Below are 12026 nucleotides of genomic sequence, written 5' to 3' on the forward strand. Positions count from 1 at the left end.
TCTCCGGATTACACCATATGCCGCTATAAGAGATGTATCTGGAGACAACAATAAGGCCATGAAAAAAGCCTCAAGACTGTTGAAATTGAGTGGGGGAGAGGGAAGGGGAAGAGCAGCAGAAAAACAGCAATGCATTTATTGTGCCCAGTTTGTATTGATCCAAGCACCAGAAGCCACTAACAGCAGCCCTCATTATAGGAACACAAAGGATTTAAAAATAAAAATAGCATACTAACATTTTCAGTCCAACAATCCCAAATGATCCACTATCATTAGTCAACTGTGCTTTCAAACGCTTTATCATTCGACCTACTGAGACCCTGCCATTTGTTTTTCTGGTTCAGTTACAGAAGCAAAGGCTCTAGCAGGCCACCAATATCAAACGCGACTGCAAGTCCTGGGCTCTATACAGGCCACTGCGGCTCTCTAGAAAGCTCAGATAAACAAACCGTCCAGGTTCCCAGCAATACGCAAAATACACATTCTGTAATTCATATGACAAGACTAAGAGAGCACGCACTTACTGAGGAACTGAATTACAGCACAGGAAGGACAAACACATGCCAACAAGGCATAACTCTGTTTGTAGAGGATAACAACAGGCTCTTGCGCCTTTTTTAACACTCTGCTGACACTCCCGTGTCTTGACAGAAAGGCACCAAAAGCTTCAGCAGGGCCAAGAGCACTGACTGCTACCCCAAACAGCCAACAACAGTACCAAAAAGAGAGCACTCCAGCACAAAGAGTTCACGGGCAGTTTTATACAAAGTTGTCCAAACAAAAATCCCTGATGCAGTTCATTAAAACCGTTCTTAAGTCGTTCTTAGTAAAACTGTTCCTTAGCAGTGAACAGGCTCATGTTTCTTTAGCCAAAGCAAAGAGTACACTGGCTCTGACAACCACTATTTATCATTCTAGTAACAAATTAGAACAGGGAAAGGAAATGGCTAAGAAGGAGGCTTAAACTGTGGAAAAAAAAATTTCAGCCAACCATGGCAAAGATCAACCTCCACGGAGCAGTTCACTCCTCCTTCAAATCCTCTCTCTTCTCACCTTTACAAAGCCAAACATGCATCGATAAACAAATCCCAAAGCCTTTGCAACTCTTGTTTCAACTGACAGGACGCACATCAGCAAAAACGTGCTAGAATGCAGGGAGCATATGGCCAGAAAGACCCACCCGACTCCCCCTGCCCAGCCACCTACGAAACAGCGCTTTCTACCCAACCCCAGAATCAATCCGTAACATCTACTTGAAAAGAGTTATTCAAGGATGAGTCCCAAATGCTGGAATCAATTCAGGCAAATTCAGAACAATATATGCTCTACACACAACAGCTGATCCCCACCAGTGTCAACAGGTTTACAGAGATCAGAGTGAGCATATGGTCTCCAAGTAGCAAAGACTTATTTATTTGGTGCTTTAATGTCACATTCTTTAATGCAGGAGAAAACAGGCTGTGTTCTAAGCCTTTGCCATTCCTCCTCTTTCCCAGTCTTCTTCATTTCTACTACATCCCAGCCTTGGCTTATCTTTTGTCTTTGCATTTCTATCTCTGCAGAAGAATTTACCTCTTACATTTCCTTCAACTCCACTTACTGAAAATAATCATAGCTCTTAGTATTTCAAGACGGCATTATCGCTGGGCAATAGCAGTCAAAGGAGCCAAATTCCTCACATCGTCAGGCAGCTTCTAAGCTTCCAGCAATCATCAGTACCGTGCTTAACTTCCAAATGTGCAGAGAATAGAACATTTGCTGACATAAGGATGGAAAAATTACTTTTAAGCAGTAAAAGCAAATTTCAAACAACTTCAGCGTAGCTCACGGATTTCAAGTTCACGGTTGAACCTGGGAACATGTCTCTGTTCAAATGATGCGCTGAAGGACAGAAGCGATCACATCTTCCCTCAACCACCGCTTGCCCCAATTTAATAATGGGAGGCGCTGTCTGTAACTCCTTAATTAGTCAATTTATCAGTCAGCTTAAAAGTGGAAAAGAACTTCTCCACAATGCATGCATCTAAAAAGCAGGGCAAAGATGAGTATTTTGAAGATTCGTATTTTTGAAAACAAGTCTGCAACTAAAACTGTTTTCTTATTTATTTTTCATCTTTCTGAAGACCAAAATGCCAAAACCAGACGGCCTTCTCCTAAACTAACTGCTACTTCCATTGTTTCCACTAAGAAGAGACCACCTATTTCCCTTATTTATAAAAGCCACCCTACCCCTAACGCTAGAAAGAACAAGTATGCAGTCACGTGTTTATAGAAACAATGAGAAGCGATGACCCCTGTGGGTGTGAAACCAAGCTATACTCAGAAAAGCTGCCGGGTCCATATTCTGTGAGGAGCATATGAATATAAAGGACAGAGAAAGAAATCATACAAATGCAGATGACAGTCATCGCTAACAAGTGCACCTACAAAAAAATACAGGAGAGGCAGAAATGAGAGAGAAAGATCTGAGGACTTGTGAAAGACAAAGCCATCGGAGACCTGCAGGGAAAAGGCAAGTGTGAGAAAAGACTGGGGGAAGGAAGGCAGGAAAAATAAAAGGTAAGAGTAGAAACAAAACGTAGTTCACCCATCACAGTCATTCGAGATTCCCCTCACAAGGGGTCGGTGTGGAGGAGATGACATTTTTTGGTCAGGAATGTAAAGGTAGATTTTGAACCTGAATTAAGCCAACATACAGTGCAGATGAAGAGTTTCCTGACTTCCATCCAAAACCTCAGAAAAGCCACCAGAAGACAAACTACTTTTAAGCTTTTGAGGTTTTTTCCCTGCATTCAAGTCGTAGTTTTCAGTGTTTGCCAAAAAAGCTGCTTCTATCAACAACTTTCGTCCCCTGCCCTCTAACTGCCATTTCTCTTCACATCCTTTTGGCTTACCCCACCCACCCAAAAGAAAGTTGTGGGCAAAACGTTCCCAGGTTTAGAAGACAAGTCTTCTTGTGGTTCAGTCTCATTATTTGGCTTATTACTCAGACTCATAAAGTGGGGTAAGAGCAATGCGGTAGGCCAAAAAACCAAACTGAAACGGTAATTATTCATAAATGACACTGCCAGGAGAGTATTCTGTGCTAGACTGGGGTGAGAAGGAAACGATAGACGGATACGTTTGTGGGAGGTATGATGGAAGGGATGCTGCGAAGCTAAAGAGAATTAGGTTGTTTTATGTGGTCTGCTGTCAACAAAACCTGGGGTAACGGCTTGTGCTTGGAGGGTTGAGGGGGGCAGGGGTGAGAGCATACATTATAGTGATGCGGCTTAATGGTCAAATTTTGGTTTATCTAGGTTCCCTCTTAGGGATAACAGGCAGAGCATTTTTTAAATTTTATTTAAGTAGTGATCAAATCCAGAAAGATTCGGTATTCATGTTTAACAAAACAGTTTAACTGAAACTGACTTAACATGAACACAAGTGCCCAAGTGTCTGTTTTCATAACCTTCTTCAAGCCATGTAGCATGCGACCTCTGCGGTAAGACTTAAAGCAAGCAATAAATCCCAAATTTTAACTTTCGTATACTTGTTGGCAACACATCTTAAGATCTAAAATATTTAGTGTTTTCTTTTTGGAAGAGTACTGAATCAGAAGGACAATATTTTTAGCTGTAAATTCTGTCCTATATATGCAAATCTTTGTCTTGGGCCTATACAAATTTTATACCTCTACAGCTAACATAATAAGATTGCAAATAAAAAATGGATTTTTTTTAATATATTGCCCATCAACACAGTATTTACAAATGTTTATAAAATCAGTGGTTTATGTTTATTTACTTCCCTATTTGCATAAAATATTTTAAACTGCTTTATTATTATCCATGCTAGAGAAGCTTGTTACCCATGGTACAACCTCTGTTCAGAATCTCTAGGACCATCACACTGTCCTGATATTACCTTTCTATACAATTCCATTTCTGCCAAAGCTTTCTTTTGAAGTCTGGCAGGAGCTTGCAACTCCCAGTTAAATTCTATTTATTAGACTAATAAAAAACACACACATAAAACAGTCACATAATTTAGAGTCTTTCTGTCAGGCAGTTTCAGGCTCTGGCACAGCTCAAAACAATTAGAAGACCAGAAATCAGATTCTACCTTATTTTTGAAGTACACTTCAATAGGCATAATGAAGCCTGCGTAGCCAGACTCTTCCACTTTGTAAGGGGGCTCCTTGCACACTGAAAAGAGAACAAACAAATGTTAACTTTGAATATAACGCAACTTAATCTGAGCCAAAAAGGAGTTGCAGGATGAGAAATGGGCCTCTGACAACTCAGGACACATTTAAAGCCGTGACCTTTGTGGAAAAAACAAAATAAGATGGTGGTCATGAGCTTAGTTAAGAACATGAAAATCTGTTCTTAGCTCCTCCCATGGAAAGGAAACATAAACCACGCCATGCCAGAGTCTCAGTGAGATTCTTCCCCCCCCTTTTGCAGTGAGATACAATTACATTTCTGTGCTGTTCCACAACAATGCAAACTGCCAGTTAAAGCTGTCTTGAAAAAAAAAGGCGAAGACCCAAAGGGGGGGAACTTGAACAGTACAGAAAGGTAAAGTTTACTTTGATGCCAACATTTATTAATCAAAACACTACACCGTGCGAGCGGATATTTTTTTTTTTTTCCCTTGAAACACTCTCTTGCAATGCTCAATCTTCATAATTACATAACAGCCATACTACAAGCTGCTGCATCCAAACCTCGTAGCAAACCTGAAGGGCAGGTAAGCGCTGCTATTTACTTCACATACAAGGAAACGGAGAAAGGTTAAATAGCTTGCCACTAAGGTCACAGTGCTGCCTACTGCAGAAACATCGATTACAAAAGTTAATCGCTTCTAAGAAATTAATCTACGTGTTTCCTGCCTCAGTTCCCCCATCCCGCTACCTGTTGTATCTTCATGCTACTGAATCCTCCCTGTCATCTACCGCTGCATTTCAGTAGGGTGACAGCCAACTCAAAGGATTCTAGGATCATTTCTTTGCCCATGACATAGCTACACATAACAGCTGCCAGAAGAACCATGAGACCAACACAGATATTCTCCCTCTCAGGAACCGGATGCACTTGCATATAATTTATGCACTACAATATATGTAAATAAAGTCAATTAAGTAATTAGAGGAATTCAGTGCAAATCTTTTTACTTTCTCTAAAGAATTCCAAGTAATTAATATGATTAGGAAACAGTACCTCGAACCTAAAAAGCACACAAATTATTTTCCTTTAATGTAGATATATTATCCTCAGCTCTAAGCACTTCTACCGTCATTAAGGTGCTAGAAAGCAGTACTCAAAATTCCACTGTGAAAAAAGAGCATATCTAAAAATAACAAAAATCTCTAGACTTGCTTTAACTTGAATTTCATATAAGAACCCTATCATTAAGGGGGAAAAGCCCAAAACCAAAGAACAGTGCCAATATGGCAGCGGGAATCTTAAGACTATCTGCCAAGCAGCCTTTGTTCCTTTGCCGCTCTATTCTAACAAATTAAAATTACTACACAAGCAATCTGCTAGCAGCACAAGCCTACCTTCACCAGTAGATTTTGCTCCAAGTAAGAGCGAACCATCTGAAGAAACCCTTCAAACAAAGCTAGAAATAGTATGCGTCTGCCATACGATTTATGTACAACGCAGACACACTTTGGTCAAAAGCAAGCTGGCATTATGAGCAAGCTTAAGAAAGCACGCAAAACCTAGAGACTGGAAAACTGTCTCTTTAAAGGTAGATGATATAGCAACCGACTGAGCAAAGACCATGTACTATCCCAACACGGTTGTTTGTAATAAAGTAATTACACCAGATGACAAGAATTGTAGCACAGCAGATTGTAACTTTTATTCTATAAATTAGCTTTCAGCTCGGCATTGCACTTGCTTATCATACATCAGTTTTACTACATCAATTCGAAGGAGAGATTATTAACATACAGACTAGATTCACATCCTTATGAGCTGAACACCTTTGAGTTACTTTCCACCGTGGACTCTCACAAATAACCAATGTAGTAGGTAGTCCTAAGACATCCTGCGTGACCAGGAGTCTTCCAAAGAAATAATTTCAAAGAATGCAGATTACGAAGTAATTTACAGCAATATGCTTAGGCAGCCAGCATTCCGCGTAACACTACATAATAATAACACTGCAGACGCAGTTACACAATCTTAAGCAGACCTAAGTCTTTGCTGCTGCCGAAAAGGGCAATTCCTGCTCCTCCACCTCAACCATGTGTTCCTGCTGCCCCGTGCCAAGAATAAGGTTCATGTTGCTGCACAGTCAGAAAGAGCAATGAACAGATCCAGCAAAAATAACTCCACAATTTGTATGCTCTCCCCAGCCTTGCTGACTGCACAGTGCTTGCACACATATGTGCAGCTGGAACACACAGCCAGTGGCAAAACAACCACCACCCCTTTGGCATCATTGATTTCTGCTGGCTTAAATACTACCTGAATTGGCATGCGAGACTAGAAACTGCAAGAATCCTGACGGCTACTTAATGACCAATGCAAAAGTCTGCATGCTCCAGTATGTATACGAGCCCTGTATGTGAGCATCCCTCACCCATCACATGCTTCCAGCTTGTGTTGGCAAATATTAACAAACCGAACCCATCCTTCCCATTTTGCAACATGAATTATCTTCTGCTGTCACTAACTGTCTGGAGAATCTGCATGTACTAATGCTTAAATAAGAGGAGAAAGCACCTCACCTCCAGCCCTTTTGTCAGAAGAAAGGTCCCATTCTTCCTGACCTTCCTCAAACAAAGATGGTAAAGGTTAAAGCTGAAGCGCACGCAATGTACATTTTGTTCTTCTTTAAAGAGATATTTTACAGAAAAGCGACAGTCCAAGACAACCTTGACTCGCACAATGCTCTTTCATACAGAGGAGACCTAACAATACATCTTCAAAAATACACTCACCTCGCTTGGGTTTTGGGAAGCTCTCATGTAGCCGAAAGACCACCCTTTCCACAAAATGCTGGATGTCGCACTGCTCCGGGCCACGGACAAACACCATCCAGTCATGAGTAAACCCTTCGGTGGTGGGCTTTTTCCGCAGTTGGGCTCGGTGCCCCAGCTCCAATTTTACTTGAACCGTGCACTGTTTTAGGATAGAGGTAAGACTATAAGCAAAATGAAACAGCTTACATGTTATGCATACTGCTGAGCCCCACAGACAGAAGACGCTAGATCACCACGGGGGGGAATACAACAGCCTCCACAGACAGATTAGTGTAATTCTGAAAACTACAGTGTCGTCAACAGAAAAGGTATCATAAAAATAGCTCCTAGCACCATTTCATACCTATCTTCTTCCTAATATTAGCATTGCAGAGAAAACAGCTTTAGAAGAGGGATAGGTTTATCTGCCTCACTTATCAACTAAATTGTCAGCAAAGTCCTAATTGCGGAATCTTTATTTCTAGCAAGTGTCAGAGACAGAACTTGATGTTCACAGCTTACAGAATTCACAGCACTGACAGAAAACTAATCTTAAACCAGGAAAAATTAGATCATGAATTGGTGGTTTATGATATTCCCTGGAATATGTAATACATTAGAATACAGCTATGATGCTCCTTGTATTCTTTTAAATGTATTTTATTAACGCACTTTCAAAGACCAAGCCTAACATATAGCATGCCTGCACAATACCCAACACTAAAATGACCTAATTCTGATTCGCACTCCCAAATCCTACTCTAATTGTAGAATAACAGAGAGGGTGTATTCAGTGTCTCACCCAAAGCACAAAAATCCCATTAAATATCTTAAAAATGAGATTAAATTAATTGTGAAGATCCACATATTATTGCAGACTTCACAGTCAGAAGAAAGCAAATGAATTAAACAGATGTAACAGAGGAAAGGCAAACATGATTCAGACACAAGTTAAAGCAAGCAAATCTTAGATTTGTAGAAACAGGGAATAACACCTAAAGTATCCGACTACGTACTAATTTTGTGCATATACATTATACAAACCAGACCCGTAGCATATTGATCTCAAACTAAACCCAACAAAATCCAGCTTCAGCAACTGGAAGCTTATAAAAAAGGGGGCAGTTTTTAGTCCTTACTCCCGTCTTCACCTAAGACTTGAAAATAAGCGTGTTGTTCTTTCCAGCAATTCTCAATTACCATTGGGAGAGGCAACATTATTTGTCATTGCCTATATTAGAGGTGGACACAGACCCAAACTGAGGGCATGATGTTAGACAATGAATATAGAAAGAGCGAGCTTCCCGAGATCTAGACAAACGTTTAGGAAAAGTATTATCCTCATTTTCCCATTGAGGAACTGCAACAAGGAGTATGACCGTGATTAACGCTCAAAAAACATTTTGCATATCCAACCTGGCATTTTATGGGAATGTGATTTTCAGAGCATGGTTAATACTTGCTGAGAAAGCGTAAGTCTCTCAATCTCAGTATTCTTTTCTTTGTAAAAAGATCACACAGGAGGTCTACAGAGTACCAGGCATCAAAGCTCGACCTCCCAAATTGCAGTCCAGTTCTAATTTCCACTATAAGCCTTAGCACACTCTTTCAGGCAGTTATCTTTATGGCAAAATACCTTCAGCTGCCATCCAACACATCAATTCTCAGGGACAAACTTATCTAATTAATTGCTTCACCTGTTTTCCTACAACATTTCTTTATGTTACCTTCCCCTGCAAGTTCTCTTGGCAGGCCATTTTTTCCCATTCTGCGCTTTAGGGCTTATCTATGCTGGCTCCATCTCGCTCCTGCGCTAAAAACGAAGGTACGCGGCCGTCTGTTCTTTCATGTTGTATTAAGGCATAAGAAAAGAGGCAAGGTGTGTTTCACTCAAAGCACAGCAACCTCTCCTACGGTGGAAGAGCATTATGTGGAGACAGTCTGCCGAAATCCCAAGCTCGCACAGGAGACTGCTCGCAGGCCTGCTTTATCTGGGATACTTCCCACAGTGTTCACACAAGCGTTCACATCAACTGAGCCAGTCTGTTCGGCAGCTTCACGTTATCGATTCCATAATTACCCTTTAAATTGTGCTACTGTTGCCAGTTACTACCCCTCTCCAGAGAAGTGCAAATGACTGTCAGTCTACAGAATTTGCCTTTCTAGTTGAAACGGCTGAGAAATTTTAGCTGAGAAACAGATGGGATTATGTGGAAGAGAACAAAATTAAACATAAAAGAGAACTGTTTAACTGAGAGTGAAAGTTGTACTTGCTATACTCCTCACATATCGGTCCAATTAACAATCGCTACGAATTAAGCCAGAAGTTGAAACACATTTGAAAATAAGATCTCCCAGCATAACAAACATCCGAAGTTGCTCCACTGAAAATGGAGGGTTTTTTTTTTTTCCAAGCGTGTCTCTCAACAAAGGGAAATCAGGATCCTATTCAAACAATTTGTAATAATACAAAGGAGTCTGCTTTTCAACTTCTCAATAAACATTCTGAAGGCTGCTCCGGGTTTTTGTTTGATGTGCTAATTGCCTGAAAGCCATAACCAGCTTCCATTCGCTCTCCTTTGGCTGATTATTCAAAGGATAGCGGGGCTCACCTCCTGAACCTCAGGCTCGTAGGTAACCTGTTACCAGCTCGCCTGCACTCGCACACAAAAGGCCTGAGCCAGCCTGCTCCGGATCACCTCAGGTAAACTTCCAGCATCCATCCCCGCCCGCTGCAGCGCCGCAGCGACCCGGCCGCTACCAGGCGGCTTCCCACCGCCTCCCGGCGCGGTAATAACTCTCCCGGTGGCATTAACCCTTTGCAGCGCGGCTGATGGGGGTAATAACGCCGGCACCACCCCTCCCCGTAAATAAGCCCGGGCAGGAATTTGCGGGAAATGCTGCTGCCACCCCCCGCCGCGGGCGAGGCTGCAGCGCGGCCGCCCATGAAGGAGCGAGGGCTGCGCAAACCCCCCCCGCCCCAAAAAAGGGGGTGCGGGGTGGGGAGGAGGTGTGCCTCCCCAAAGGGGGGGCGATGCCCCCCAACACCACCGGGGGATCAACCCCCCCCTCCTCCAGGACGGAGGTGGGGGTGCGCCCGATACAGCCCCCTCCCCCCCCCCGGTGCAGGGGGGCCCGATCCCTCCCCACGCGTGCCCCCCACTGCGGGGGGGGGGGAAAGGGAGGGGCCGAGGGGCCCCACCCCCACGGCGGCGCGGCCGCTCCCCTCACCTGATTGTCCATGGCTGGGCGCAGCGCCGCGGGCCCCGCTCGCTCGCTCGCTCGCTCACTCCCGCCGCGGCGGTTTCGCTGGCCGGTCGGCGGGGAGGGGGGGTGTCTCTTCCCCCCCCTCTCTTCCCCCCCCTTCTACGACCGAAGCCGCTCTCCGTCCCCCCCCACCCCCCTCCCCGCCGCCTCGGCCGCCGCCGCCTTCTCGGTCGCGGCCCCTCACGGCCCCGCCGCCGCCGCTCGCCTCATTGTGTGTCACTCACAGGCACCAGCCCCGCCACCCCCCCGGCGCCCGCCCCGCGGAACCGGAAACCGACGCCATCAGAGAGGCACCCGCCCGCCGCCAATAGCCGCGTCGCCTCACGCCTGGAGGCGGGGCTTCCGCCCGGGCGCCGCCGATCTCCCCCGCCTCCGCATGATGGGCAGCAGCTATGCCCAATCGGCGGCGGGCGGGCTGCCGAGGGGGCGGGGGTGGGGCGGGGCCTGCGCTGGGTCAAGCGGGTGGTGGGAGGGAGCGGGGCCTCGCCGCCTCCTCCGCCCCCCCCCCCCCCCGCGGCGGGCGCGGCGCTGCGGCGCGCTCCTGCCCTGCGGCGTGGCCGGGCTCGGGCTCGGGCCCGCGCCCCGTTCCCGGGCGCCCTTCCCGGGCCTGTCCCCCGGCCGGCACGGGGACCAAGCGCTTGGGCCTTGTTGTGCGCCCCGGCCGCGCCAACCCGCCCCTTTTCCCTCCCTCGGCCCACGCTTCCCCGCCGCTGGCGGCAGCGAATCTCACCCGTTTATTAATTTCCTACACAAATGAGCTGGGAACAAGGGAAACCACAGCTCCCAGTACAGCGGCCGCGGCAGTCTGGAATGGCTGGGCAGGGCTGAGCCTTGGCTGGGGAGGAGGCTGGCGGCACTGCTCGCCCTCGGTTCTCCTTGTTCTCCCTCAGCCTCTGCTCACTTCCCCTCCATCTCTCCCCCATCGTCTTCCCTCGGTCTCATTCTTCACCTCACTGTTCTTCATTTTCCCTCAATACTCCCCGTTTCTCTCTTTATCCCTCATTTCTCAGTTTCTCTCATTTTCTCCTCCCTTGTTTCCCTTTGCTCTCCTTCATTCTCCCTTGTGATCCCTCATTTTCCCCTTGCTCTCATTTCCTCTCAACTACCCTCAGTCTCCCTCATTTCCCCCTTGGTCTCTCACATTTTCTCTCCGTTTCATTTCCCCCTCAGTCTCCTTCATTTCCCCGCAATTTCTCTCATTTTTCCCCTCAGTCTTCCTCATTTTCTCTCAGTTTCCGTTTCCCCCTCGGTCTCCCTCATTTTCTTATTTTCCTCTCAGTTTCAATTTCCCACCTCAGTCTCCCTCATTTTCCCTCAGTTTCAATTTCCCCCCTCAGGTTCCCTCATTTCCCCTCATTTTCTTATTTCCCCACCTCGCTCTCCCTCATTTCCCCCCTCAGTCTCCCTCATTTTCCCTCAGTTCCTCTTATTTCTTCCCCCCAGTCTTCCACATTTTCTCTCAGTTCCCATTTCCCCCTTGGTCTCCCTCATTTCCCCTCATTTTCTTATTTTCCTCTCTGTTCCCATTTCCCTCCTTGGTCTCCCTCATTTCCCCTCATTTTCTTATTCCCCCCCTCGCTCTCCCTCATTTTCTCTCAGTCTCCCTCATTTTCCCTCAATTCCCATTTCCCCTCAGTCTCCCTCATTTTCTCTCAGTTTCAATTCCCCCCCCCCCCCCCGGTCTCCCTCATTTTCCCTCAGTTCCTCTTATTTCTCCCCCCAAGTCTTCCACATTTTCTCTCAGTTCCCATTTCCCCCTTCGGTCTCCCTCATTTCCCCTCATGTTCTTATTTTCCTC

General features: G+C 45.6%; 1 protein-coding gene across 7 annotated transcripts in view; it reads right to left on the minus strand.

The window, feature by feature from the left end:
• The window catches only part of MLLT1 (MLLT1 super elongation complex subunit), a 32382-nt gene extending 22042 nt beyond the window's left edge, over positions 1–10340 (minus strand). For all 7 annotated transcript variants that reach the window (XR_015707267.1, XR_015707266.1, XR_015707265.1 and 4 more), the window contains exons 1-3: positions 10193–10340; positions 6941–7121; positions 4105–4187 (exon numbers count right to left, since the gene is read on the minus strand). Coding sequence is in view for 4 of the 7 variants with exons in the window: in XM_087768914.1 (XP_087625040.1) it covers positions 4105–4187; positions 6941–7121; positions 10193–10204 (276 nt within the window). In the remaining 3 variants the exon portion in view is untranslated. The remainder of the gene's footprint in view (positions 1–4104; positions 4188–6940; positions 7122–10192) is intronic.
• Positions 10341–12026: the final 1686 nt, after the last annotated feature.

This window comes from Nipponia nippon, unplaced genomic scaffold (assembly GCF_047370975.1).
Source record: "Nipponia nippon isolate SJK-2023a ecotype South Korea unplaced genomic scaffold, ASM4737097v1 scaffold_31, whole genome shotgun sequence".
Taxonomy (NCBI): domain Eukaryota; kingdom Metazoa; phylum Chordata; class Aves; order Pelecaniformes; family Threskiornithidae; genus Nipponia; species Nipponia nippon.